This window comes from Saimiri boliviensis, chromosome 19, assembly GCF_048565385.1.
Source record: "Saimiri boliviensis isolate mSaiBol1 chromosome 19, mSaiBol1.pri, whole genome shotgun sequence".
NCBI lineage: Eukaryota > Metazoa > Chordata > Mammalia > Primates > Cebidae > Saimiri > Saimiri boliviensis.
Genome location: NC_133467.1, coordinates 40,335,139 through 40,361,044, shown reverse-complemented (window position 1 = coordinate 40,361,044; position 25,906 = coordinate 40,335,139). Strand labels below are relative to the sequence as shown.

The 25,906-nt window shown below is 45.1% G+C and overlaps 2 protein-coding genes across 3 annotated transcripts; one reads left to right on the top strand and one right to left on the bottom strand.

The window, feature by feature from the left end:
• Positions 1-11,909: 11,909 nt before the first annotated feature.
• Positions 11,910-25,346, bottom strand: LOC120360177 (uncharacterized). Its single transcript, XM_074389758.1, has 4 exons — positions 25,314-25,346; positions 23,473-24,935; positions 18,696-22,851; positions 11,910-14,108 (listed from the first exon to the last, which is right to left on the bottom strand). Exons 1-2 carry the CDS (start codon positions 25,344-25,346, stop codon positions 24,306-24,308), a joined length of 663 nt encoding a protein of 220 aa, XP_074245859.1. The 3' UTR covers positions 11,910-14,108; positions 18,696-22,851; positions 23,473-24,305.
• FCGR1A (Fc gamma receptor Ia) lies at positions 13,546-23,182 on the top strand. 2 transcript variants are annotated; one of them, XM_039460200.2, is made up of 6 exons: positions 13,546-13,630; positions 14,024-14,044; positions 14,829-15,083; positions 19,267-19,518; positions 21,078-21,362; positions 22,748-23,182. In XM_039460200.2, exons 1-6 carry the CDS (start codon positions 13,600-13,602, stop codon positions 22,942-22,944), a joined length of 1,041 nt encoding a protein of 346 aa, XP_039316134.1. In that variant the 5' UTR covers positions 13,546-13,599; the 3' UTR covers positions 22,945-23,182. The 2 variants fall into 2 exon arrangements, with proteins under 2 accessions (XP_039316134.1, XP_039316135.1); XM_039460201.2 differs by having other exon boundaries at positions 21,078-21,355; positions 22,748-22,816.
• Positions 25,347-25,906: the final 560 nt, after the last annotated feature.

Sequence of the window (25,906 nt, the reverse complement as noted above, 5' to 3'; positions counted from 1 at the left end):
TATGCGAATAAAAGAGAAATCACCTCATCCTTAAACTCACTGGTCTGAGGAAGTGAGGGCCCTACAGATCTGATATACAGATCTCACATGCGAGTTTTCTGAACTGAACCGACTGCCATCTCTCTGCGCCGGTGAGATAATATTCCTAATCAAAACAGGGAAAATAATGATAGGATCCCAGAAAGTCCTTGCATTCCCAGACTTCTGAGCTCATCTGTTTAATTTGTCATCGTAGAGACCAAGAAAAAGCTTCCCCTTCTACCCTCTGAAAGTTTGCTGAACGTGGACTATTGACAAATTAATAAGAAGGAAAAAAGCATACAAAATTTATTTAACATGTATAGCTCAGGGGAATCAAAAGAGGATGATTATCCAATAGCCCAGTAAGGTCCGAATGTTTATATACCCTTCCTCACAGGGAAAGGGGAGACGAAGGGTCGAGCAGTAAATGGTTTTCACAGGGAATGAATGAACCCAAAGATCAATGATCTGGGACAAAGTTCCTGTGAGCTCTGGGTTAGGTGGCCAGACTGTGAAGGGCAGAACTGTGAAAAAAGGTTGTTTTATGATGCAGATGGAGCCTCTCAGGCACTGTCTCTGAGCTGCACTTGGGGGAATACCTGAAAGGTCTGTCACGGCAAGGTGAGGACTCTTAGTTTCTTCTCCTGTGATTAATCTTTCCTGGTTATTTGATGAGATTCCTGGGAAGGAGGTTTTAAGACAATTGCATTTCTCTTTTATTTTATTTTATTCTTTTAGATGGAGTCTTGCTCTGTCACCCAGGCTGGAGTGCAGTGATACAATCTCAGTTCACTGCGACCTCCACCTCCCAGGTTCAAGTGATTCTCCTGCCTCAGCCTCCCGAGTAACTGGGATTACAGGCATGTGCCACCACACTCAGCTAATTTTTTTGTATTTTTAGTAGAGGTGGGGTTTCACCACATTGTCCAGGCTGGTCTTGAACTCTTGGACTCAAGCGATCCACCCACCTCGGCTTCCCAAAGTGCTGGGGTTACAAGCATGAGCCACCATGCCCGGCCGACAATTTGCATGTCTTTTGGAAAGAATCTTTCTTAGATAAGGAAGTTCCATAGAGAGTCCCTGCTGGTGCTTCAAGAAAGTAAGAAGATGGGGGTGAGGTGTAGGTAAGGGTGGGGAGAGGTCTGAGAAAGTTACCTTGAGGGGGCTGCTTTAGGTAAGCATGTCAAAGTGCTGTATTTGGAGGTATCGTTTTCTGAACCCCAGCAGCATCACAGGCCATAGTTCCTAAAACCGTCGAGACAGCACTGAAGACTGCCATGTTAGAAACATGGAAATAGTTCCTTTCCATCTGAGACAGCCTCAGCCTGGACTTGATTGTCCGTGTCACTATCAGTATTTTGGCCAAAGCCGTTCAACAAGTCTCTAGGAAGTTCCGAACTTTTCCACATCTTCCTGTCTTCTTGGGGTATTGTTTAGATGTCTCTGAAGTGAAAAGAGCCAAGACTTGGATCTAGAAGTCAGTGGTAGAATGGGACAGACTCTAGTTGTAACTTAGAAACCACCTCAATTCTCGCCGGGTTAGCATTTGTCATTGTTTATTTAGGCTGCTGCTAAGGGATTCTATTCAAGCCTCTGTGACTCAGCAGTGAGCAGAAACGTAGCTACCCCCCTTCCTTCTAGGCTAATGTTCAAAAGAAAACCTTACCATAAACTACGCCTTACACCTCTCTTACAATATCTTCATAGGGTCAGGTGAGGAGGGAGGCCAGAGGATCGTCTCAAATGCTAACAGTATCCTGAACAGGGTCTTTATTGAGCTCTACCCTAGTATTGTAAATTCGAGTTGTAAGAAGAGACATCTCCCCTTGTCCCTTTTGACTGCAAGAAGCCTGTACTCACCCCCTGAAAAGCCAGAAGATGTACAATATCTGCTACTTCTACCAAATGCTAAGCCACCATGAGGATATAATGCTTTATTTTACTTTTATTTATTCATTTATTTAGAGACAGAGTCTTACTCTGTCGCCCAGGATGAAGGGCAGTGGTGCAATCATGGCTCCCTGCAGCCTCAACCTCCGGGGCACAGTGAACCTCCTGCCTCAGCCTCCCAAGTAGCTGGGATTATAGCCATGAGCCACCGGGCCAGGAACGCTTGCTTTCTTTTCTTCTCTTTCCTTTTCCTTCCTTCCTTCTTTCTACCTGCCTTTCTGCCTTCCTGCCTTTCTTTTGTGAGACAGAGTCTCACTCCGACACCCAGGCTGGAGTGCAGCAGCACAGTCTCCGTTCACTGCAACCTCTGCCTCCCGGATTCAAGCAATTATCCTGTTTCAGCCTTTGGAGTAGCTGAGACTACAGATGCATGCCACCAAGGCTGGCTAATTTTTGCATTTTTTTGGTAGAGACGGGGTTTCACCATTGGCCAGGCTGGTCTGAAACTCCTGACCTTGTGATCCATCTGCCTCGGCCTCCCAAAGTGCTGGGATTACAGACGTGAGCCACTGCACCCAGCCAACAGTGCTTCATTTCCTGACTCACTCTCTACACCCCTGCTGCAAAGGACTAATTTTCCCCAAAGATGACTCGACTTTGACTAATTTTAGCCCCTTCCTCTTCCACAGGATAAAGCTGCTAATTGCGTGACAGAGGATTGCTGAGTTACAAGTGTAGAGGGAAGCCTATTCAAGGGCAATTAGCAATAATTCTGTTTCTGTTAAACCTTATAATTTTCCTGTCACTACTGCACAGCACCAGACAGGGAGCTAGTTTGTGTTGCACGGCACCATCTACTAATTTTTGACCCAGAGGAAGTAACTTGACCTCTTGTCGTTTTACCTCAAGTACAAAACTGAGACAACAGAAAGATGTTCTCATCTAAGTAAAACGTTGAAACGTTGGAGTGTTCCAGGCTTGTTTAGATGGATGAAACACACACACGCACATTCTCTCTCTCTCTCTCTCTCTCTCTCTCTCTCTCTCTCTTTCTCTCTTTCTCATTCTGTCTTTCTGATAAGTTTTGTTTTCACTTCCTGCTAAGAATCACACTAGAGGTGACTGGAGGAAGAGAAACTTTGTGGTGACAAAGAACAAGACTATGAGTAAGGATCAGTCTTACCCTTATAGACTGCACAAACCTCTAAGAAACAAAATCACTGTGCAAAACGTTTCAGGCAACATGCGGTGGCTCACACTTTTAATCCCAGCACTTCGGAAGGCCATGGCTGGAGGATCACTTGAGCCCAACAGTTCAAGGTCAGCTGGGGCAACATAAGAAGACCTTGAGTCTACAAAAAATATAAAAATGAGCAGTGCGTGGTGGTGCGTGCCTGTAGTCCCAGCTACTCAGGAGGCTGAGGTGGGAGGATCGCTCGAGCACAAGAGGTCAATGCTGCAGTGAGCCATGATCATGCCACTGCACTGCAGCCTGAGTGACAGAGCAAAACCCTGTCTTTAAAAAATTTTTTTCAAGGATTAGAACCACTGCACATGCTCCTTCTGATCCCCCAAAGTGTAAGATTTTCATGCAAATGACTATCGCAGGACAGTCTTGCAGAGTCCGCCAACCCACAGCTACCCAAGCCCTAGGAGTTATGTGAGTTGAGAGCTTTTCAAGATTCAGAGAAACTGATCTGACTCCCACAAACCTTGATCACAGAGTAAAGATTACTTATTGCCTGGATTGTGTGCTGGAGGAACTGTAGGCAGGAGCGTTCGCTGCATCATTAGAGTGGAAGCTTCTGGTTGATGTAGTATTACATTGCAAAACACTTCAGTCAAATCCACTTACAGAGAAGTTTCTCATTACTACCTGAATCTGCTTCCTCCCATAGGTCACTACAGGAACAATGATCGCCACCCTTATTCATTCACTAATCCCCAAGAATATTGAAAGACAGAAAGAACTGTTTCACCAAGAGTAAAATTGTTAGAAATTCTGGACGATGCTGTCATAAAGGAGGTCATTTGTTTTGTACATATGTCCAGTGTTGAAAGAATTCGTAATGAATTCGCACATTCAGCCATATGCATGTGCGCGCGCGTGCGCGCACACACACACACACACACACACACACACACACTCTGCAGACAATCAGCATCTTCATAGATAGATTTGCCAGAGTTGAAATACTTTGAGGAAGAAGATGATAACATAGAGTGGCTACAGAAAAATATTTACACATTAGGAATCTACAACCATGAATTTTTGGTATTAATTCTGTTGCCACTGCCTACAACCTGAAAGTGGTGAATGAATCCTCCTCTAAAGATTTCATCCTGGTGGTGATTTTCATACTTTCTCATACAAAACATGCATGGTACACTGTTAGAAAAATTACTAAAAAATAGAAATACAATATTCACAAATAACTGTGTTTCTGTTATTTGTAACAGAAGTATCGCTAATCCAAACGTATGAGATACAGCTAAAAGAGTAGTTAGAATAAAAAAAAGAGACTCTTACATTTCTGTATTAGAAGCAAAGAAAGGTTAATATTAACAACCTAAGCATGGGACTTGAGAGATCAGAAAAAGGACAGAATAGAACCAAATAAAGGAAAAACAAGATAAAAATAAAGAGCAAAAGTGATTCAAATAGAAAAGCCGATCAGCTGGGCATGGTGGCGCATGCCTGTAATCCCAGCTACTCAGGAGGCTGAGGCAGGAGAATTGCCTGAACCCAGGAGGCGGAGGTTGCGGTGAGCCGAGATCGCGCCATTGCACTCCAGCCTGGGTAACAAGAGCGAAACTCTGTCTCAAAAAAAAAAAAAAAAAAAAAAAAAAGCCAAAATACAATAAATAGAATCTACAAAGTCTAAGGTTGATTCTTTAAAAAGACTAATAACTGGCCAGGCATGGTGGCTAATGCCTGTAATCCCAGCACTTTGGGAGGCTGAGGGCGGACAGATCACCTGGCCAACATGGTGAAACCCTATCTCTACTAAAAATACAAAACTTAGCTCGGCATGGTGGCAGGCACCTGTAATCCCAGGTACTCGGGAGACTGAGGCAGGAGAATTGCTTGAACCTGTGAGGCAAAGGTTGCAGTGAGCCGAGATTGTGCCACTGCACTTCAGCCTGGGTGACGGAGCTAGACTCTGTCTCAAAAAATAAAAATAAAAAAAAGACTACTAACTTTGAAAAGCTTCTGGTGAAATTTACAAATGCACATTTAAAAATCTTAAGTATAAGACATTAACAAACCAAATCTATCAATATCTTATATAATAAATCATGCCGAAATTAGATTTACTTGGGAATTTAAGAGTTCTTTATCAGCAAGAATCTAAAAATGTAATTAGCCACAATAATAAATTTAAAGAGTGAAACTATATAATGATCTCAATTTGTAGAGAATAAGCATTCAATAAAATTAACACTCATTTACGATTTAGGAAACTAAGAAATAAGACATCATTTTTCCTGAAAAAAAAAAAAATGTCTATCAAAATCCTACAGAAAATCACCATGTAAGTATTGGAAAGAATAAATTTATTTATTTATTTATTTATTTATTTATTCATTCATTCATTCATTCATTCATTTTGAGACAGAGTCTCACTGTGTCACCCAGGCTGGAGTGCAGTGACCACTGCAACTTCCACCTCCTGCGTCCAAGCAATTCTCCTGCCTCAGCCTCCTGAGTAGCTGGGATTACCACCACGCCCGGCTAATGTTTGTATTTTTAGTAGAGATGGGTTTCACCATGTTGGCAAGGCTGCTTTCAAACCCCTGACCTCAGGTGATCCACCCGCCTCATCCTTCCAAAGGGATAGAATTACAGGCATGAGCCACCATGCCCAGCCGAAAGGAAGAAATTTAAAGCTCTAAACATTTGCAGAAAATAGGAATGTGTGCAAAGAAGACACAAAAAAATTTGTAAAATAATCTAACCTGAAAAAAAATTTAAAGACTTTAGTAAGGTATCTGGATATAAAATCAATGCTCCCTAACAAACATTTAAACTTGAATTAGCAAAGACACACACACACACACACCCCTAGAAAGAAATCCTGTAAGATTTACACAGGGCATTTATAAAGAAAACTATGCAAATTATGGGAGTTTATCAAGAAAGACCAAATAATTGAATAGATATACTTGGTTTATGGTTTGGAAGATTCAATGGCATAAAGTATAAATCCTCTTCAAATGTGTTACATATTCGGTGTAAATCTGATCAAAATCCCAACCTGCCTGCTACTTCCAGCTGTTCTGCCTTTCCAAACTGAATCGATGTACATTTTACATGAATTGATTGATGCCTTATGTCTCCATAAAATGTACAAAACCAAGGTGCATCCTGACCATCTTGGGTGCACATTCTCAGGATCTCCTGAGGGCGGTGTCACGGGCCATTGTTCACTCCTATTTGCCTCAAAATAAATCTCCAAAATTTTACAGAGTTCAACTCTTTTTGTTGACAAATACCAAGTGTTGACAAAGAATTTAATGACACAGAAATCCTCATATCCTATTAATGGCAGGGCAAAGCAGTATAATCTTATAAAATCAAACACTTACACATCTATAACATCTTTTTTTCTTTTAGTACTTTTTAAAGATTTTGCAGCTACATTGTCTTCTCACTTGCATTATTTCCAGCAAGAAATCTGATGTTTTCTTTGTATCTCTGTGTGTAGCATGTCGTTTTTTCCTCCGATCACTTTTGAGATTTTATCTTCATCACAAATTTTCAATAATTGGATTATTATATCCTTATGCTGTTTTCTTCATGTTTTTTGTTGTTTGGGGGGTGTTTTGATTTGTTTTTGTGCTTGGGGTTCATTGAGAATCTTGGATTTGTAAATGTATAGTGTAGGGGAGACAAAATAATTTTTCTTCTACCCTTCTGAGTTCTCAGCTAGGACCTTAATAAACCTTAATAACAAAAGACAGATTAACAAGAGAAAAACCAATACTCAGGGAAAAATGAAAAACTCTCAAAGAGGGGCCTAGAATTTTCACTTACGTAGCATCTTCAGCTAAAAGAAAGAAACAACGGTGTTGGGAAAGCCAGTTATGGGGAAATGTTCAGGAAAAGCAAACAAGAGTAAGATTTATTATGCAGATTGAAATTGGTGTCTTCTACCTTGATAAAAGCTTTTGTGATGTAGTCCTCCTTCTTTTCCTAGCAGGAAGAGGGAGATAGCCTTACAAATGGAGATTTCCTTTAAAAATGGAAATTTCCAGCCTGTAATCACAGAACTTTGGGAGGCTGAGGTGGGCGGATCACCTGAGGTCAGGAGTTCCAGATCAGCCTGACCACCGTGATGAAACCCCACCTCTACTAAAAATACAAAAATTAGCCAGGTGTGGTGGCACGTGCCTGTAATCCCAGCTACTTGGGAAGCTGAGGCAGGAGAATCACTTGAAACTGAGAGGCGGAGTTGCACCAATGAGCTGAGATCACATCACTGCACTCCAGCCTGGGCGACAGAAAAAGACTCTCTCTCTCAAAAAAAAAAAAAAAGGTAAATTTCCCTTATAAAAGAGTAACTTCTACTGTGTTTTTAGAATTCTCCAATGTGTACTGTTTTTCAAAATAATCAGCTCAAAATCATCCTTATGCCAAAAAGTCATATTTTAGGGTGGCACATTCTTGTGTTTTCATCAAGTTTGAAAAATTTTTGGCCATTGTTTGTTCAAATATTTTTTCTATCTGTTACCAGAAAGGTGTCCCAATCCAGACCCCACGAGAGGGTTCTTGGATCTCATGCAAGGAAGAATTCGGGGTGAGTCTGTAAAGTGAAAGCAGGTTTATTTAAGAAAGCAAAGGAATAAAGAATGGCTACTCCGTAGGCAGAGCAGCCTCAAGCGTTGCTGGTTGGCTATTTTTGTGGTTATTTCTTGATGATTTGCTAAACAAGGGGTGGATTATTCAAGAGTTTTCCAGGAATGGTGAGTAATTCCAGGAACTGACAGTTCCTCCCCTTTTTAGACCATATAGTATAATTTTCTTTTATTTTCTTTCTTTCTTTCTTTCTTTTTTTTTTGAGACGGAGTTTCGCTCTTGTTACCCAGGCTGGAGTGCAATGGCGCGATCTCGGCTCACCGCAACCTCCGTCTCCTGGGTTCAAGCAATTCTCCTGCCTCAGCCTCCCGGGTAGCTGGGACTACAGGCGTGTGCTACCACGCCCAGCTAATTTTTGTACTTTTTTTAGTAGAGACGGGGTTTCACCATGTTGACCAGGACGGTCTCTATCTCTTGACCTCGTGATCCACCCGTCTCAGCCTCCCAAAGTGCTGGGATTATAGGCGTGAGCCACCGCGCCCGGCTTTTTTTTTTTTTGAGACAGAGTCTCACTCCATCACCAGGCGCCAGGCTGGAGTGCAGTGGCGCGATCTCGGCTCACCCTCCGCAGCCCAGGTTCAAGCGATTCTCCTGCCTCAGCCTCCCAAGTAGCTGGGATTACAGGCGCGCGCCACCACACTCAGCTAATTTTTTTGTATTTTTAGTAGAGACGGGGTTTCACCATGTTGGCCAGGATGGTCTCGATCTCTCGACCTCGTGATCCACCCGCCTCAGCCTCCCAAAGTGCTGGGATTACAGGCTTGAGCCACCGCGCCCGGCCCAGTTAATGTTTTCAAGTGGTTCTTTCCTGGGGTCGTTTTTTCACACACACGCACCTGTGAAATAAAAAAAAAGAAGAAACTTTTTATCTCAGGAATGTGAGCCCCTTTAAATTATCAGGCTCAGAGAGGTATTGGAATGAAACTGCAGTCATCACCTCCCCTTGAGCTAAATAATTCTCTCTTAAATTATTAACTCTCTTAAATCATTTATTCTCCGCTTGCTATACGGGCTCCAGACTGATGCCAACAGCCATAAATGCCATGTGCGGGACACCGTAACCCATACCTTACAGTTCACCAATGTGTAGCCAATAACTAATCAATGTTATCTCTGTAAACCAAGGAAAACCTCTCTCAAAGAACTTTGTATCCACCCACTCCTTCTTACCTTTGCCTTGAATAACTTGCTTCTAACAAAGGCTGACTGAGCACTCCTTGAGTTAACTTGGAAGTATGTCTTGCGCAGCTATGGCTCAAGTAAACCTTTTAAATTACCTGTTGTGCGTCGGCCTCTTCCTCCTAGCTCAACACACTGATTACTACTCTGCTGAATACTTGGTGGGGACCCTCAGCAGATCTCTCTATGTGCAGCTTTTTCCATTTCCATTTTTTTGATCTTTGAACTTTAGCCACTTTGATCTCTCCAGACTCTCAGCTCTGTCTCCTCCACTCCAGGACTCCACTGGGATCTGTCTGAGTTCCCCTCCCTGTGCCATAGCCTGGAGACCCTCTCAGTGCAGTGGGCAAGGCAATTACAGGAAGAAAAAAAAAATCATCTGTTTTCTTCCCGATCCTCAGGGATGACTGTCTTTTGTTGCCTGATGTCCACAGTTTCAAGAAAACATTTTCAGATATGTTATTCTTTTGTGTCGCTTAGTTTTGTTTCAGGCGAGTGGATAAATCCGGTCCCTGCTACTCCATCTTGGCTGGAAATCTGGTATGACATTAATAATATTCTAGTTGTTAATTTGGGTTGTGGTTCATAAATGTTCATTTTCTTATTTTGCACCATTCACCACATACACATATATAGTACACATTTTTTTTCATTCGTATGAAATATTAGTCAACTTTTTTAAGTTCTAAAAGAAAGTAAAGATTTTTTTTCTTCCCCTGGGGTGGAACAAGGACAAAGAAGTAGGAAGAGTCTGTGGCCAATCTCTTACCTCATAGACTTTTCTGACCCGTCTACCCCTTCTACCTAGAGCCCTCCGACTCAGCCAACGCCCCCGTCCTTGTCACCACGACTCTGAAAGTGCTTTGCTAACACCAAATGGTGGTGCATTAGGGCACGGGGAAGATGGTGAGCTTTCACGCTGTATGATCTAACAAGCCACTGCAGTCTCTCACACCGTACACTAAATGAGGGTCTCAGGAGAGCACTGCCGTGTCTGCACCTGACTCACGCTACCAGGCAGTTAAAACTTGGGGAAGGAGCTCATGTGAAGCGTTTTCTTTTTTATTTGTTTTTTCCCTGTGATAGACAGACTCAGAGTCTGTTAGGCCAGAAGCTGACATCCTGCATTCCTATTTAGAATGAATTTATTTCTTTATTCATTTATTTAGAGACGGAGTCTTGCTCTGTGGCCCAGGCTGGAGTGCAATGGCACAATCTCGGCTCACTGCAAATTCTATATAAAGTTTAAACTCTCTTAGCATTTGTTTGTTTACTCTGTCACCCAGGCTGGAGTGCAATGGCACAATCACTGCAGCCTCAACCTCCCAGACTCAAGCAATCCTCCTGTCACAGCCTCCCAAGTTAGCTGGGACCACAGGCATGAACTACCATGCCCGGCTAATTCTTTTTATTTTTAGTAGAGATGGGATTTCACTATGTTGCCCCAGTCAGTTTCAAATTCCTGGGCTCAAGCGATCCGTACACCTTGGCCTCCCAAAGTGTTGAGCTTGAGCTTTATAGGAATGAGCTACTGCACCCAGCCTATCTTACCTTTTAAAAAACATATCAAATAATTGTTCATAAATCATTTTCTGTAGTAGAGAAGACAGCAGTTTTTGTTAAAATTGGCAGATAAGAGTTTGCATCTACCCTTGAGAAAATTGCATTTGTAAAGTGATTTTTTTTTTTTTTTTTTTTTTTTTGAGACAGAGTTTCCCTCTTGTTACCCAGGCTGGAGTGCAATGGCGCATTCTCGGCTCACCGCAACCTCCGCCTCCTGGGTTCAAGCGATTCTCCTGCCTCAGCCTCCCAACTAGCTGGGATTACAGGTATGTGCCACCACGCCCAACTAATTTTTTGTATTTTTAGTAGAGACAGGGTTTCACCATGTTGGCCAGGATGGTCTCGATCTCTAGACCTCGTGATCCACCCGCCTCGGCCTCCCAAAGTGCTGGGATTACAGGCGTGAGCCACCTCACCTAGCCTGTAAAGTGATTAAAAAAAAAAAAATGAAGCCTATGAGTATGATGGCATTATAAAAGTATCAGTATAAAAAAAAAGAGAGAAAATAACAATATATGCATAAAAAAGATCAGTATATGGAAATACAAATGTCATATATGGATGTAAATTATCCTAATGGCTCTTGTAAGCATCATGATTTTTTTTTCCATCAAATTTTTTTAGGTTCCAGGGTTGACGTGTGGGATGTGCAGGTTTGTTACGTAGGTGAATGTGTGCCATAGTGATTTGCTGCACAGATCAACCCATCACCTGGGTATTAAGCCCAGCATTTATTGGCTCTTCTTCCTGATACTCTCCCTCCCCTCGCCCCACCCGACAGGCCGCAGAGTGCTGTTCCCCCACCATGTGTCCACGTTCTCATTGCTCAGCTCCGCTTATAAGTGAGAACAGAGCTAAAGACATACCCAAGACAAGAAAATAGAAAAAAATAATAGTACGTGAGAACAGAGCATGATTTTCATTGTCCATCAAATGCTAGAAAACTACTCTGCGCGCGTTGCTATGTTTCCTACATTTTTCTAGCTCTTCTTACGTGAATTTAAACCTCCATCAACAGCGACTTCCTCAACATTTGGAAACAACAGCTATTTATTAGAGAAAAAAAAGTAGTTTATCCTTCCAGGTTGTAGATCTTACATTCCCCTTACACAACAATCCTAATTCCCTCGTATTATCTTGATCAATGAGATAATTTCACTTATTTTTCAAAGAAGCAGCAGGAATCGTAAGGGATGGGGTGGGCACTGATTTACTCCCATGGTGAGTACATAAAGGAAATCAAACTGTCTGGTTTTGAATCCTGCTTCTACTTTCACAACCTTGGACAAATTACTGATCTCTTCTTGCACTAGATGTTTTATTTGTAAAATGCAGATACTATTGTCTACTCACAGATTATTGTGAGGCTTAAATAAGAAAATATGCATCAAGCGTATTTGTCTGGCATGTAATAAGCACTCTAAAATTTATTCAGTGATGAGGACAGTGATCACAATCTGATAGCATCTTATCCAAAGTAAAAAAATGTACATTTCCTTTGAGCAAGCACTACTGATTCTAGGAATGTGTTTGAAGGAAGCAGTCAGTCAAATGTTTAAAGGTAGGCACGGGACTATCAATGATAGTAAACAGCCTTTTTTACTGATCATACAGTAGAAAATTAAAAATAACCTACATGTTTATGTTCATGAACAGAAGTTGATGAAATAAATTGTGGTACATGCATATAGTTGAAAACTTTGGAGACAAAATAGTAAAATAATTACAAATTCAGGCTTTGAACATAAATTTCAACAAGCTGAGGCTTCTCTCATCTCTTCGGAACACCCTGATTCTTCCCAGCCTTTCTTCCTTGCTTTTCATTTGTGTCAGTCAGCTATTGTTTGTGTAACAATCTTAAACTCTCAGTGGCATGTAATGGTCAGTGTTTAGTTCTCACTCACAAGTATGCAGGGCAGGTGAGGCAGCTGCACGTCACGCTGCAATGTCCAGGGCAGTTCTGCCTCGTACTGTGGCTGGCTAGCTAAAACATGATCCTGTCTCAGCAATCGCAGGAGAACAAGAGGGTGAGAGATGATGTGTGAAGCTTCCTTCCTAAGTGCTAAGTTTGAAGTTAGCACCATGTCATTTCCATTCATATTTCACCGGCCAGTGAAAGTTGCCTGATGAGCCACAGTCAAGAGTCAGAGAGGTATATTTATGAGGCTGTGGAGAGAGTGTAGATTCAGGGAGAGGTGAGAAATGGGGCCAGAATGTCAATCTACAGCAAGATTTGTCATCAGTTTTCATTCTCTGCCGGTAAGATTGCCACCCAAATCTCTCTGCACTCCCACTTTCTGTTTAGCTCTCTCTCTCTTATCACCACAGCTAAAAGTCTTTTTATAGGGTTACAAGTCTGTCTCAGAAACCACCTCGGTTTAGTGGCACAGAGCTCCCCACTTGTACCCTGAAACTCTCTTCTTGAGGATATTCCTATCCATGTACATGAGTTATTTTTTTCCTCTACAGCATCCACATTAAACTTTTAATTTCCTTGGATTTAGCCAAAATAAACACTCCATAATTCATGACGTCTTTCAGGAAGAGAGTTTGTTTTCTTTTTTAACAAAAATGGGAGATTGATCCCGTCTGTGTTCCCCAGAGGAGCAGAGGGTGGTTTGTATTAGGGCGGTTCTCATAGATGAGTGACTTTTCCCATGGCCTCATAGAGGCTGATATAGAAAATTCTGGATTCGAATGATCATTTGGCGGCATGACCCAGGCATTGAACCAATTTTTAAAAGTGAGGTTTTGCCATATTCTAACCCTAAGAAACAGAAATGGTAGCAGGAAAAGATAATCAGAATAGAATGTCAATAAAACTTCAGCCTTTTCCCTGGATTCTGAGAGTTCATAACATAAAAGTCAGAGCTTCAAACTGGGAGAGACGGGCTAAGAGGTACGAGAATTGGGGAAAACATGTTTCATGAATTCAAGATGTATTTCTCAAAAAAGGAACATGATGAAAATGTTCAGAAGAGGCAATTTCCTTCCTCTTTTCTACTTTGGCTCCGGAGCCCCCAGCAGAACCTCTTCAATATCTGACATGTTACAGATTTCACTGCTCCCACCAGCTTGAAGATAACATGTGGCTCTTGACAGTTCTGCTCCTTTGGGGTAAGTTGGACCCAGAGCGATGGTTAGAAGGGTACCAGCTGTGGCTGTGGGGAGTCAAGAGTTTTGTCTTGCTGTGGTAACTTTGGGTAGAACTCGTGAGTGTGGAGACAACTGTGTCTGTGCTTCCATGGTTTATTAGAGCTTATTTTGTCAAAAGGATGGGAAGGGAGGCACTGAGTAGCATTAAGTCTGGAAGAACCACAGTAACGTTTCATTGATAACCATCTGTAGCTTGCTCGGTTCTGTTAGTACTTAATTTTGAGAAAGGGAACTAGAAACTCAAAAGACCTACGCTGATCCCTCAGAGTCTACATTAATTCTGTCTCCCAAATTCTCTCTTCTTCATCATTTTCCCTGGACCAACTGGTATCTTTATTCTCTGATCTCTTGCAGTTCCAGTTGACGGGCAAGTGGGTGAGTGATCTCCAGCTCTGCTTCTATGCCGTTTTCGTACTTCCAAAGGATGGGTCCTATTAACCTGAAGAAGAGCAGATAGGGAAAGCAGAGAAAGGAGAAAGATTTACAAATTATGTAAAATCTCCCATATTCAGAGTATGATTTTCTTAAGAACAGTGATTTTTAAGATCTCATTCAAAAGTTTTCTGAATGAGTTCTTTCTTCCAAATTAAATGCCTAAATGTTTATATAACAGCAGGAAAGGGCCAGAATTGCACAAACACTGATGTAGCCTGCTGGGTTTCCCAATGGGATGTTGGCAAACCAGTCTCCTTTACAAGAAAGATGAGTGGGGTTTTTTTCTCCTCAGAAAGAGCCAGGCAAGTACTGAAGGTTTCAAAGAGAGGAGTTTCAGCCGCCGTTTCCAGTGCAGAAGCTGCTGACCTGCGCTGTACTCTCAAGAGACAGTGTAGCTCAGAGGATAAGGAAAACAGCTTGTCCAAGTCTAAAACCCTGCTTCATTGCTCGCAGCGCAAAAACCTACATCAGTAATTTAATCCTCAGGAGCCCCCAATTCCCAACACCCAGATGAGGATTTAATCACAGGAGCAGAAGTCTCTGCAGCAGGAGTCGAACACTCTTAAAGGCTGGCTTTTGTAGGTTTCCACTCGCCTGTTTTTCAAATAAATCGAAATCTGTATTTTTCCCTTGTGCTATCCGCAAAAAGCCTTACCGGTTGCCCAGAGCCCTCCCTTTTACTCCACTTGATCTTTTTCTTTTTCTTCTTTTAATGTCCAAGTAGACCCCACAAAGGCCGGGATCACTTTGCAGCCTCCATGGGTCAGCGTGTTCCAAGAGGAAACCGTAACGTTACAGTGCGTGGGGCCCCGTGTGCCTGGGAACAGCGCCACACTGTGGTTTCTCAACGGTACAGCCACTCCGACCTCGACCCCCAGCTACAGCATCGCCTCTGCCAGCGACAGAGACAGTGGTGAATACAGGTGCCGGACAGGTCTCTCAGTGCTAAGTGACCCCGTGCAGCTGGAAGTCCGCAGAGGTAAGTATGACTTGGACCAGGAGGGCTGGAAACCACAAGGTCTTCCTCTGTGTTCTCTCCTTCCTGGACGCCAGATATGTGTGTGTCGATTTACTCTAGTGCAGGTCTCAGCTCTCCGTACCTACTAGGTGAAATTAAGTCAGTATACTCAAAACATCACAGCGGGGTCCTTAAACTGAGTACCGACAGTAATTCAGCTGGGCCAGCTCTAAGTGGGATGTCTAAAGTAAGACTTAGGCCCTGAGATTGTATTATCATTCCAAATGTATGCTTGCACATAGTAAATAATAATAATTCAAACAAATGGGCAATGAGGAACAATGAATTATCTGCCTCCCACCCCAGAACCCTAGGTCTGCAGTCACCTTCCGCAGAAAAACAACTGCTAATATATATATATAAAATTATACATAATATATATATTATATATATGTAGTTTTAAAACTGTGGTTGGTAGGATACTTTCTATGTATTGTCCTACATCTTACTTTTGTCACTTAAAATATCTTGGAGGCCTATTTATATTAATAGAAATCTACTTTAGTGGCTAACGCCTGTAATTTCAGCACTTTGGGAGGCTGAGGCGGGTGGATCACGAGGTCAAGAGATCGAGACCATCCTGGTCAACATGGTGAAACCCCGTCTCTACTAAAAATACAAAAAATTAGCTGGGCATGGTGACACGTGCCTGTAATCCCAGCTACTCAGGAGACTGAGGCAGGAGAATTGCCTGAACCCAGGAGGCGGAGGTTGCGGTGAGCCGAGATCACGCCATTGCACTCCAGCCTGGGTAACAAGAGCGAAACTCCGTCTCAAAAAAAAAAAAAAAAAAAAAAATAGAAATCTGCTTTAAAATGTCTGCTGCACAGCTGTACCAGAATTAATTTAACCATTCTGCCTATTAGCAAATGTGTAAGACCTTTCCATTCTTTTTATTTTATAAGCACTGCTGCAGTAAACATCTTTATACATACATTCTGGGGGCACATTTCATAATATATCAATAATATTCGGAACATGGAATTATTGTCATATTTTAATAAATAGAAGCAGAAAAACCCACCACCCACTTAAACCTGTAAGGAGTTTCTGGTTTGTCAAGAGATGGAGACTGCAATATTCTCAGGAAAAAAAAAAAATGCTTCATTCGCTATGCAAGACAAAATAACCAAATGTACATTTAGTTATTCAGAAGTCATGCGTTGAAACTTCTTTGCAAGTGAGAATGCAAAAGTTAATCCACACTGGAGGCAAAATGACCTTTATGCAGACACGGTTGCTATTTGAGGAAATGTGCTGAAACCGTCTGAATGTCTGAGGGGAGACGGTCCTCATGTGCCCCTTACATCTCCGTAAATAAACGCTTAGGATGGAGAGGTGAGGGAAGCCGACAGAGCTGCTTCTCTTCTTTTCTTTTCTTTTTTGAGTCAGAGTCTCACTCCACCGCCCAGGCTGGAATGCAGTGGCACGATCTTGGCTCACTGCGACCTCTGACGGAGCTGTTTCAACGAGACACTGTATAGTTCAAGCAGCAGTGTTTCATGGTTCAAGTGACAGCAAAATGACTGGGGCTGGGAAGAGGTCATTTTCTTTGCCTCTACACGGACTCTAGGACGACCAGCGTCAGTGACTTATTGAGACTCATATCTTTTTTACATTACGTTTTAATGTGAATTTTCATTGAAATATAACCTATGTTATATTTCACAAGCCGTAAGTGTACGCCTCAGTAAATTTTTGCAACGTAAACAGCATCCAGATCAAGAAATAGAACATTTCCGGCGCCCCAGAAGCTCCTTCTTGCCCGTGTCGAGTCCACCCCCTGACACTGACTTCCAGCACCGTAGGTTTTCAGCCTATTTTTGAACTTCATATAAAGGGCGACAGCACGGGACAGGATGTACTCTTTAGTGTCTGGTTTCTTTTTCTCAACATGATGATCGTGAACTGTATAAACTGAAGCTCATTTGTTCTTATTTATGTATATTTCACATTTTCCCGTTCTACTGAGGGACTTTTGGATTGTTTCTGGTTTTGACCTCTTATGGCTGTGGACCTTTTTTTTTTTCACATGTTTCAAATATTTCCTACCACTACTAGTATTTGACAGTTTCTGATGGAGGTATGTTACAATTTCCCACTCCTTTGGATATATAAATGCAAATTCAGAATTTCCCTAATGACTATGATATTGACCATTCACATGTTGGGTCTCCTCTTTTGTAAGGTCTTTTGACAATTTTTCTATTGTCTTTTTCTTATTGACTTACAAGAGTTACTTATATATTCTGGATATCTGCATATAAGTCCTTTTTCAAGTGTCTTAAATACATTCTCCATTCTGTGGCTTGTCTTTTCACTATCATATTAGAGTTTTGTTTGTTTGTTTTCAATGAACAACACTTCTTAATTTTACTACAGTACAATACACCAAAATTTGGGGTCGGTGCCGTCATGCCCTATTTTAAAATATTTTGCCACAGTCAGCCGTGGGAGATTCAATTGCAGCTCATTGACTCTTAGGCATTTCAATTTAATCTGTATATGCCGAGACCAAGAAAATGCAGCTGGTTGGTGGGCCTGAATCCTAATCACATGGCTGAAAACGGGTGTCCCGACCTACTCCAGGGGCACGAAGATGGGTGAATGATTGTTGAGTAGGAAATTAGTAACAACTGCTAAAAGCTGCATCTTGTGAGTTTTGATTTGTAATACTCCCATTACCACTTGAGGTTAAAAGTTTTTTAAATTTCCATTAGACACTTTTTATTCATGAATTATTTAGAAGTTTTTTGGAGGGTGTTTCTTTGTTATTGATTTCTAATGTTATGGCACTTTGGTTAGAGTTTGTGTTAAATATAGTATCAGTTCATTAGTATTTGTTGAAAAACGCTTTGTGGCCTAGTTCACACTTAATTTTTCTTACGTTGCATGTGTGTTTCGAAAGCATATGAATTTTCTTTCTAAAGTATAGCATCCCACTAAATCAAGTCTGTTAACTGTGTCATTCAAGTATTTCCTACAATTACTAGTGTTTGACGGTTTCTGATGGAGGTGTGTTACAATGTTACAATTTCCCACTCTTTTGGGTATGTAAACATGTCAGTGTTCAGGCAGTGCAATCTTCCAGCACCTTCTGGCTGTGGGTGGGAAGAAGGGAGGGAAGAGAATTAATTATATTTGGAAGCATTATGTCAGTATCCATGACTGTAAAATTCATGCTACATGTAGCAATAGAAACACCTGCCTTCCATTCTTACATAAGTTCTGGAGAGGGAAAAAGCATTATTTTCTCTTCTTCCCCTTGGTCTCCTAAGAACCCCATTTTTATTTAGCCAAATCAACTGCCTCTGGAGAAGTAGGTGAAGCATTTTTGGTTATGTGTAGAGGTGTATGTCCAAAGAAAGAACCCATTGACTTGGAGCTTGTTTTGCTAAAGATGTCATTAATATGTGAGTATTCCTGTCACTGTAGTAGGATGTTTGCATCTGATGTTTGCCCTTCTGTGTGTTTGTCTTAAGATGAGTGGTCCTATTAACAAATTTGTCAAGAGGTGGAGTGTATTTGTTTTCTATTGCTGTGAAACAATTTTAGCAGCTTGCAACAACATACATTTTTGATCTTCGTTTCCATGGGTCAGGACTGCCGTCACAGCTTGGCTGAGCGCCCTGCTGAGGGTCTTCCAAGGCTGCAGGCAGGGTGTTGACTTTGCTGTGTTTCTTTTGAAGCTCTTCCAGGCTCACAAGGTCACTGGCAGAATAGAGAGAGTCTTACACAATGTAGCAATCCCAAGAGTAACATCCCATCATCTTTGTCATATTCTGTTGGCTAGAAGCAAGTCCTAGGTTTTACCCACACTCAGTGGGATTGCAGAAGGGAGTGAGTCATTAGGATCATTTTAGAATTCTGCCTACCATGCTGTCTGAACTGTTTTTGTTTCAACCGACTTCTGAGATCTGGAAAGGGAAGATAAGAAAGGGCTGCGTGCACAGTTGCCAGTAAAGATTGCTTTTATTTCCACCAAAGCGAAAGATAATTTGAGGCACTGGATATAGGCCTGAGATTTAGCAGAGCTCTGAGGCTGGATGTTTCAAGGAGAAAAAACGGAAAGCCCCACAGCCAAACTCGGGCTTCTTCGTACCTCCTCCACTGTTTGCATACATTTTGAATTCACGTTTTTCAGACTGGCTGCTACTCCAGGTCTCCAGCAGAGTCGTCATGGAAGGAGAGCCTCTGGCATTGAGGTGTCATGCGTGGAAGAATAAGCAGGTGTACAATGTGTTTTACTATCAAAATGGCAAAGTCATCAAGTCTTTCAACCGGAACTCTGATCTCACCATTCCGAAAACCAACATAAATCACAATGGAATCTACCATTGCTCAGGCATGGGAAGGAATCGTTACACATCAGCAGGAGTGTCTGTCACTGTGAAAGGTATTGTATTGGAATAGTCGTAGAACTGACAGTCCCTCCCTCCAAGGGACCATCATAAATAATCTAAACTCCTCACTTTCATTTACAAGCGAAGAAGCTGAGCTCCAGAGAAGTCAACTGCCTAACTAAAGGCCACACCACGACCAGTGGCTGGGATGGAACCAAAACTGGGGTCTCTGGGTCCCAGTCCATTGCTCTTTCCAGGGTACTGCAGCCCCCATCAATAATCACAGCAGCTAATGCCAAAGCCAGGGCACAATGTAGATCCATTTCGTTCATCTTATTTTGGTTGTAAGGAATAGAGAGACTCACTCTAGGTAGCTAGGAGAGTTATAAGAAAATAACACCATGGAATCCCATGAAAGCGTCAGAGGACATTAGGAACCGGCTTATGCTGTCCGTCCGCCTCTCAGGGACAGCGCAGCCTCTGTGGTACCACTTCCTTCTAAGCATCTGCAAGCTAAGCAGCTTCCTCTGTCCAGGTGGCATATGGCCTTGTCTGACTTTCACGGCCTTTCCTTTTAATACAATCAATCACTAGCAACCTTTTTTCTTTCTGAGAAAAAAAAAAGTTCACTCCTGCGGGAAAGAAATTACTGTCCCATATTATCTTTTTTTTTTTTTTTTTTTTTTGAGACAGAGTTTCGCTCTTGTTACCCAGGCTGGAGTGCAATGGCGTGATCTCGGCTCAACGCAACCTCCGCCTCCTGGGTTCAGGCAATTCTCCTGCCTCAGCCTCCTGAGTAGCTGGGATTACAGGCACGCGCCACCACGCCCAGCTAATTTTTTGTATTTTTAGTAGAGACGGGGTTTCACCATGTTGACCAGGATGGTCTCGATCTCTCGACCTCGTGATCCACCCGCCTCAGCCTCCCAAAGTGCTGGGATTACAGGCTTGAGCCACCGCGCCCGGCCCCATATTATCTTTTTAAGTCAGGAACGCAAGTGATGAGTCACTGAAATGACAAGCGTGTGAATCAGGCTTCACTCCTAGTTGACGACTGCCCAAAGGGCTACCCGATGACATGGCCACTCAGGGAAGGATGGACCACGTAAAGCAGGGTTCCCGACCCTTATCCATCCGTGGCCTGTTAGGAACAGGGCCGCCCAGCACAGGTGAGCTTCCTCTTGAGGCACCATTACCCTTGAGCTCCCCCACCTGTCAGATCAGTGGCGGCAATTAGATTCTGTTAAGAACATGAACACTATTGTGAACTGCACATGCCTGATGATCTGAAGCAGAGCAGTTTCCTTCCAGAACCATCCCCATCCCTCCTTCTGGCTGTGGAAAAATTGTCTTCCACAAAACCCATCCCTAGGACCAAAAAGGTTGGGGACCACTGGTACAGGGGTATTCTCAGTAGGACTGAGCAAGCTGGCAACCCTAATGATGTCTATTAAGACACCCCAAGAATGGCTCTCTGCCAGAAGTAAGAAAGGTTATGCCTTATGGATGCATTTCCCAGGGCCAGCTTTCCCAAGGGGGTAAAAGGCGTGTCTTGTGAAAAGGACCTGGATGCTAAACAGGCAACCCTGTCCCCCATCAACTTTCTCTTTAGAGCTATTTCCAGCTCCAGTGCTGAAGGCGTCTGTGACATCCCCGCTCCTGGAGGGGAATCTAGTCACCCTGAGCTGTGAAACAAACTTGCTCCGGCAGAGGCCGGGTTTGCAGCTCTCCTTCGCCTTCTACATGGGCAGCAAGACCCTGCAAGGCAGGAATACATCCTCTGAATACCAAATATTAGCTGCTAGAAGTGAAGACTCTGGGCTTTACTGGTGCGAGGCTGCCACAGAAGACGGAGACTTCCTTAAGCGCAGCCCTGAGCTGGAGCTTCAGGTGCGCGGTGAGTGAAAATGACGCGAAGCCACTGGTGAGGGAGAAGGGGCTCCCTTCTCTCCCATGGGACTGAGGTTTGTTCGAGGGGCTCCCTTCTCTCCCTTGGGACTGAGGTTTGTTCGAGGGGCTCCCTTCTCTCCCATGGGACTGAGGTTTGTTCGAGGGGCTCCCTTCTCTCCCTTGGGACTGAGGTTTGTTCGAGGGGCTCCCTTCTCTCCCATGGGACTGAGGTTTGTTCGAGGGGCTCCCTTCTCTCCCTTGGGACTGAGGTTTGTTCGAGGGGCTCCCTTCTCTCCCTTGGGACTGAGGTTTGTTCGAGGGGCTCCCTTCTCTCCCTTGGGACTGAGGTTTGTTCGAGGGGCTCCCTTCTCTCCCATGGGACTGAGGTTTGTTCGAGGGGCTCCCTTCTCTCCCATGGGACTGAGGTTTGTTCGAGGGGCTCCCTTCTCTCCCATGGGACTGAGGTTTGTTCGAGGGGCTCCCTTCTCTCCCTTGGGACTGAGGTTTGTTCGAGGGGCTCCCTTCTCTCCCATGGGACTGAGGTTTGTTCGAGGGGCTCCCTTCTCTCCCTTGGGACTGAGGTTTGTTCGAGGGGCTCCCTTCTCTCCCTTGGGACTGAGGTTTGTTCGAGGGTTTCATGGCCCAGACAGGAGGGGAAAGTCTTTTCGGGAAAAGCCCCCAGCAGGCCTCTCCATCCTCGATCAGAACATCGCTCTTCTCCCAAACTTTATTTCCTTTCCTTTCGTTTTCTTTTTGCTTTGCCTCTCCTTCCTCCATCTCCTTCCTTCATTTCCTCCTCTATCCTTTCTTCTCCTTCGTTATTTTCTTTGCCTCGCCCGCTGACACTCCCCCGCCCCCGCTTCCCTGCCTCCCTCCCCCTCACCAACAATCTCACCAACAATTTTTCCAGTTCCTCCTCTCTGTTGTCACAGGTCTGGGGCTATAGGCATTCCAGTGGAGTCCTTGCTTCAAGGCGCTCACAAGGTAGATTTATAAGACAGTACTTTTGTAAACTGCAAATCACCACCTCCCCGAGTATCTGTCTAACGGTGGCAGAGGGATTGTCAGCTCCAGAATAAAGGCTCTTTGTGGCGGAAAAAGTCACTCCTCAACCTAAATCCATTTCAAGTATTAAATGGCACAGAGATAGCAGTTGTCTCTGAAACGACGGAGTAAGTCCACTGACGGCACTTGGCAATTAAGCTCTTCCAAGGAGCCTGTCCCCATCTATACACCATATAGCCAGTGAGAGCTACCACCAGTTCCTTCCTGCTCCCTGAGACGACCAGTGCCTCCTTGGACACAGGTACATCAGGTCTCAACCAACCTTCCCTTCCAAACATAACTCAGTCTCTAAATAGTGTCTCTTCTCTTTGTCTTTTTCTGTTTCAGGCCTCCAGTCACCAACTCCTGTCTGGTTTCATTTCCTTTTCTATGTGGTCGTGGGAATTATGTTTTTAGTGGACACTGTTCTCTGCGTGACAATATGGAAAGAACTGAAAAGAAAGAAAAAGTGGAATTTAGAAATCCCTTTGGATTCTGCTCATGAGAAGAAGGTAACTTCTGACCTGCAAAAACACAGACATTGAGAAAAAGACCTGAAGCGCCAGGAACAAGAGGAACAGCTGCAGAACAGGGTGCACCGGCAGGCGCCCCAGGAGGCCAAGCAGCAGCAGCTCAGTGGGTGGCCATCGGTCTGGACCGTCCCCTGCCCACTTCCTCCCCATGAGCACTGCGCACAAACGTCCAAAAGTTCAGCACCACCGGAACTGTAGGGCTCACGGCATATAACAATTAAAGGAAATAAATGAACTGACTTCAACTGGGGTACATCTGGAAATTTGGTCATCAGAGATGACTTGAAATGAGGCCTACTCTAAAGAAATCTTGAAAAACCAAGTCAAGTGTAGCCTGATTATCTTATTATATAGTTTGAAAAATAGTATTTTGTTTCTCAGAACAACGTAAAAAGGTGAGTGTGTGCATAGGCACAGGACATTAGGACAGAGAGAGAGACAGAATGAGCGAGGGAGACAGAGAGACACACACAGCCAGGAGTGGGCAGATTTCAGGGAGATAAGAGGGAATAGTATAGATGATAAGGAAATCTAACTTACAGGTGACTCCTAAGGGACTGCGATGCTGACAGAGCTCACGCCTCCGTGCTCAGGATAGCTGGTTCATGGCTTTCCTCTGACTTTACTAAAAGAGAATGCCTCCATACGTGTTCTAGGCATACAAGGGGGTAACTCATGATGACACCTCGGTGTGTTATTCTTGCCCCCTCCCTTGGGTCTTTCTCATAACCACCCTATTTCTAGAGACGCTAGAAATGCTGCCAGTCCCAGGCCCCTGCCCTGTAGGGAGGCAGAAAAAAAAAAATTCTTTTTTAACAATTAGTCCCAATCTCCAAGCGTGGCACTGCAGGGAGAAACTTCAAGTGGGGAGAAGCGGCGACATCACAGAGTCCAGATCTTGCCTCCAGAGACTGGCTTTACCTTCCTGATTTTCTGGCGGATTACGAACTGGCTTCAGGATATGCTGCTCTCACACTTGGGCTGTAGTTTAGAGACAAAATATTTTCCTTCCACTCTATAACACAGCTGGGATAAAAACGGAAACATGTCAATGACTCTCCTAAAAGGTTAGGGGAAAAACAGGAGGAGAATGACACGCAGAGCAACTTGCTTCCAGATCGTTGGGTTTGATGGTCAATGCCGGGTGGGGCGTCGCGCTCCGAGCGTGTCCCGCGGCGGGCCGCTGGCGCCACCCTGTGGCCGCCTGTGCACACTGCAGCCTCGCCCGCCTAGGGGAGCCACCGCGGCCCGCCCCGGGGGACCCGGCTACCCCGAAAGCTGTCGGGCGCGCGCTTCTCCGCAGCTCCGCCCTCGCCAACACCCAGCGAGAAATCATCTGCATTCCTGCAGCCCGGAAGGGCGAAAAATGAGCTCTAGGAGTCGGCCGGCGGCAGGCGGGCGGCAGAGAGCGAGGGGTGGGCCGTTCGTGTCCCATTCGCCCGAGTACGAGGAGGAGCACCCGACTCAGGGGCGGCCCCCCAAAACCTCCACGTCATGGTGTCCTCGGGGCCGGCAGGCGTGAGAACCCGGCGGCAGGACGGAAGTTCCGTCGTCGGCGAGGGCCCGCGGCCTCCCCCGGCTGGCGGCCGAGTCCCTCCGACCCCGCCCTCGGGCCGGCCCGGCGCGGCGCCCCCTCGCGCCTGTCTGTGGCGGTTGCAGCCGCCGCCGGGGGTGGCCGCGGGGCGCGGGGCCGAGCCTCCCCGGACACGGGGACGGGGAGGTGACGGGAAGCCGGAGCGCGGCACCGGACTCCCAGCGGGCGCCCCAGCGCCTCGGCCCGCCGCGAGCGCCCCGGAAGCGGGCAGCGCGGGGAGCGCGCGAGGGCCCCGCCCCCCCCGCCGACTCGGAGGCCTCGCGGCCGCGCGCGCAGCGTCAGGAGCAGGCGCGGGGCCGGCTCGGCGCGGTCGGGCAGCCGGCGGCTCGGAGGGCCCCGGGCTGCTCGGGGGCCGCCCCGCAGGGACTCGGGAACGGCCGAGCTTCACCCGCGAGCTCCACGGCCTGTCCTGTCACGGGTGAAAGATTCCAGGACTGACGAGGGGGCCCCCGGGGGATCGGACGCAGCGGACCGGGAGGAGGGTGGGTCGGCCTTTTGGGGCGGGGTTGAGGGAAGGTCTTTCTCCGCCCTGGGACCTACCCGGGCCGCACCGGTGTGGCTTCGCCTGTGCGGGTCTTGGGCCCATCCTTCGATCCTAGGACTTCCCGGAGTGGGCCGGTGGAGCAGAACAGGCGTTAGCTTGGGAGGGTCGTTCCCCGTCGTCCAGGCTCGGTATGGAGACCTCCGAATTCATTCTGGGACCACAGGGGCTTCTGTGAGGGTTCAGGCCCGTTTCAGAACACTCAGAGGTTCCTAGCCGGAGAAGCCATCCCCAAAGTGGACCCACCGGCTTGGGTAAAACAGGAATAGTTGGGTCCATTCTGGGTCTTTCCTGGCTAAATGCCTTCAGGTTTTAGGAATTTTCTCCTAGGAAGGCCAAGGATTGGCCAGACCTGCCCAGCGATTCCAGCCCTGAGAACCAGACAGAATGGAGGCATGGCTGACAGCTGGCTGGGAGGGGACTCAGTCCTCACTGCCACCAAGCTTAGTTGGAGACAGAGCCTCTGGGCTGCAGCGAGACAACAGTAGGAGCAAGGAGACCGGTTAGGAATGTAGGCGAGAGGCGGTGGCAGCCTGGACTAACACGGTGGCAGCGGAGCTATTGAGAGTGGTCACATCTGGAAGATGTTTTGCAGAAGTGTCAACCAAGCTACTTCTTGATTTGATGTAGGGAATGTGAGAAATCCTAGCACTTTGGGAGGTGGATGCAGGTGGGTGCTTGAGCCAGGTGTTGGAGACCAGCCTGGGCAACATGGCAAAACCCTGTCTCTACAAAAAATACAAAAATTAGCCAGTGGCACGCGGCTGTAGTCCCACCTCCTCTGGAGGCTGAGGTAGGAGGATTGGTTGAGCCCAGGAGGCATAGGCTACAGTGAGCCA

Excerpts from the sequence above, each read along its gene's own strand:
- FCGR1A (XM_039460200.2), top strand. The coding sequence starts at position 13,600 with ATGTGGCTCTTGACAGTTCTGCTCCTTTGGG. Across the intron at positions 19,519-21,077 it reads AGTGTCTGTCACTGTGAAAG|AGCTATTTCCAGCTCCAGTG; the intron begins GTATTGTATTGG and ends CTTTCTCTTTAG. Across the intron at positions 21,363-22,747 it reads GCTGGAGCTTCAGGTGCGCG|GCCTCCAGTCACCAACTCCT; the intron begins GTGAGTGAAAAT and ends TTTCTGTTTCAG.
- LOC120360177 (XM_074389758.1), bottom strand. The coding sequence starts at position 25,346 with ATGGACCCAACTATTCCTGTTTTACCCAAGCCG. Across the intron at positions 24,936-25,313 it reads TTCCTGTTTTACCCAAGCCG|GACAGGCCGTGGAGCTCGCG; the intron begins GTGGGTCCACTT and ends CACCCGTGACAG.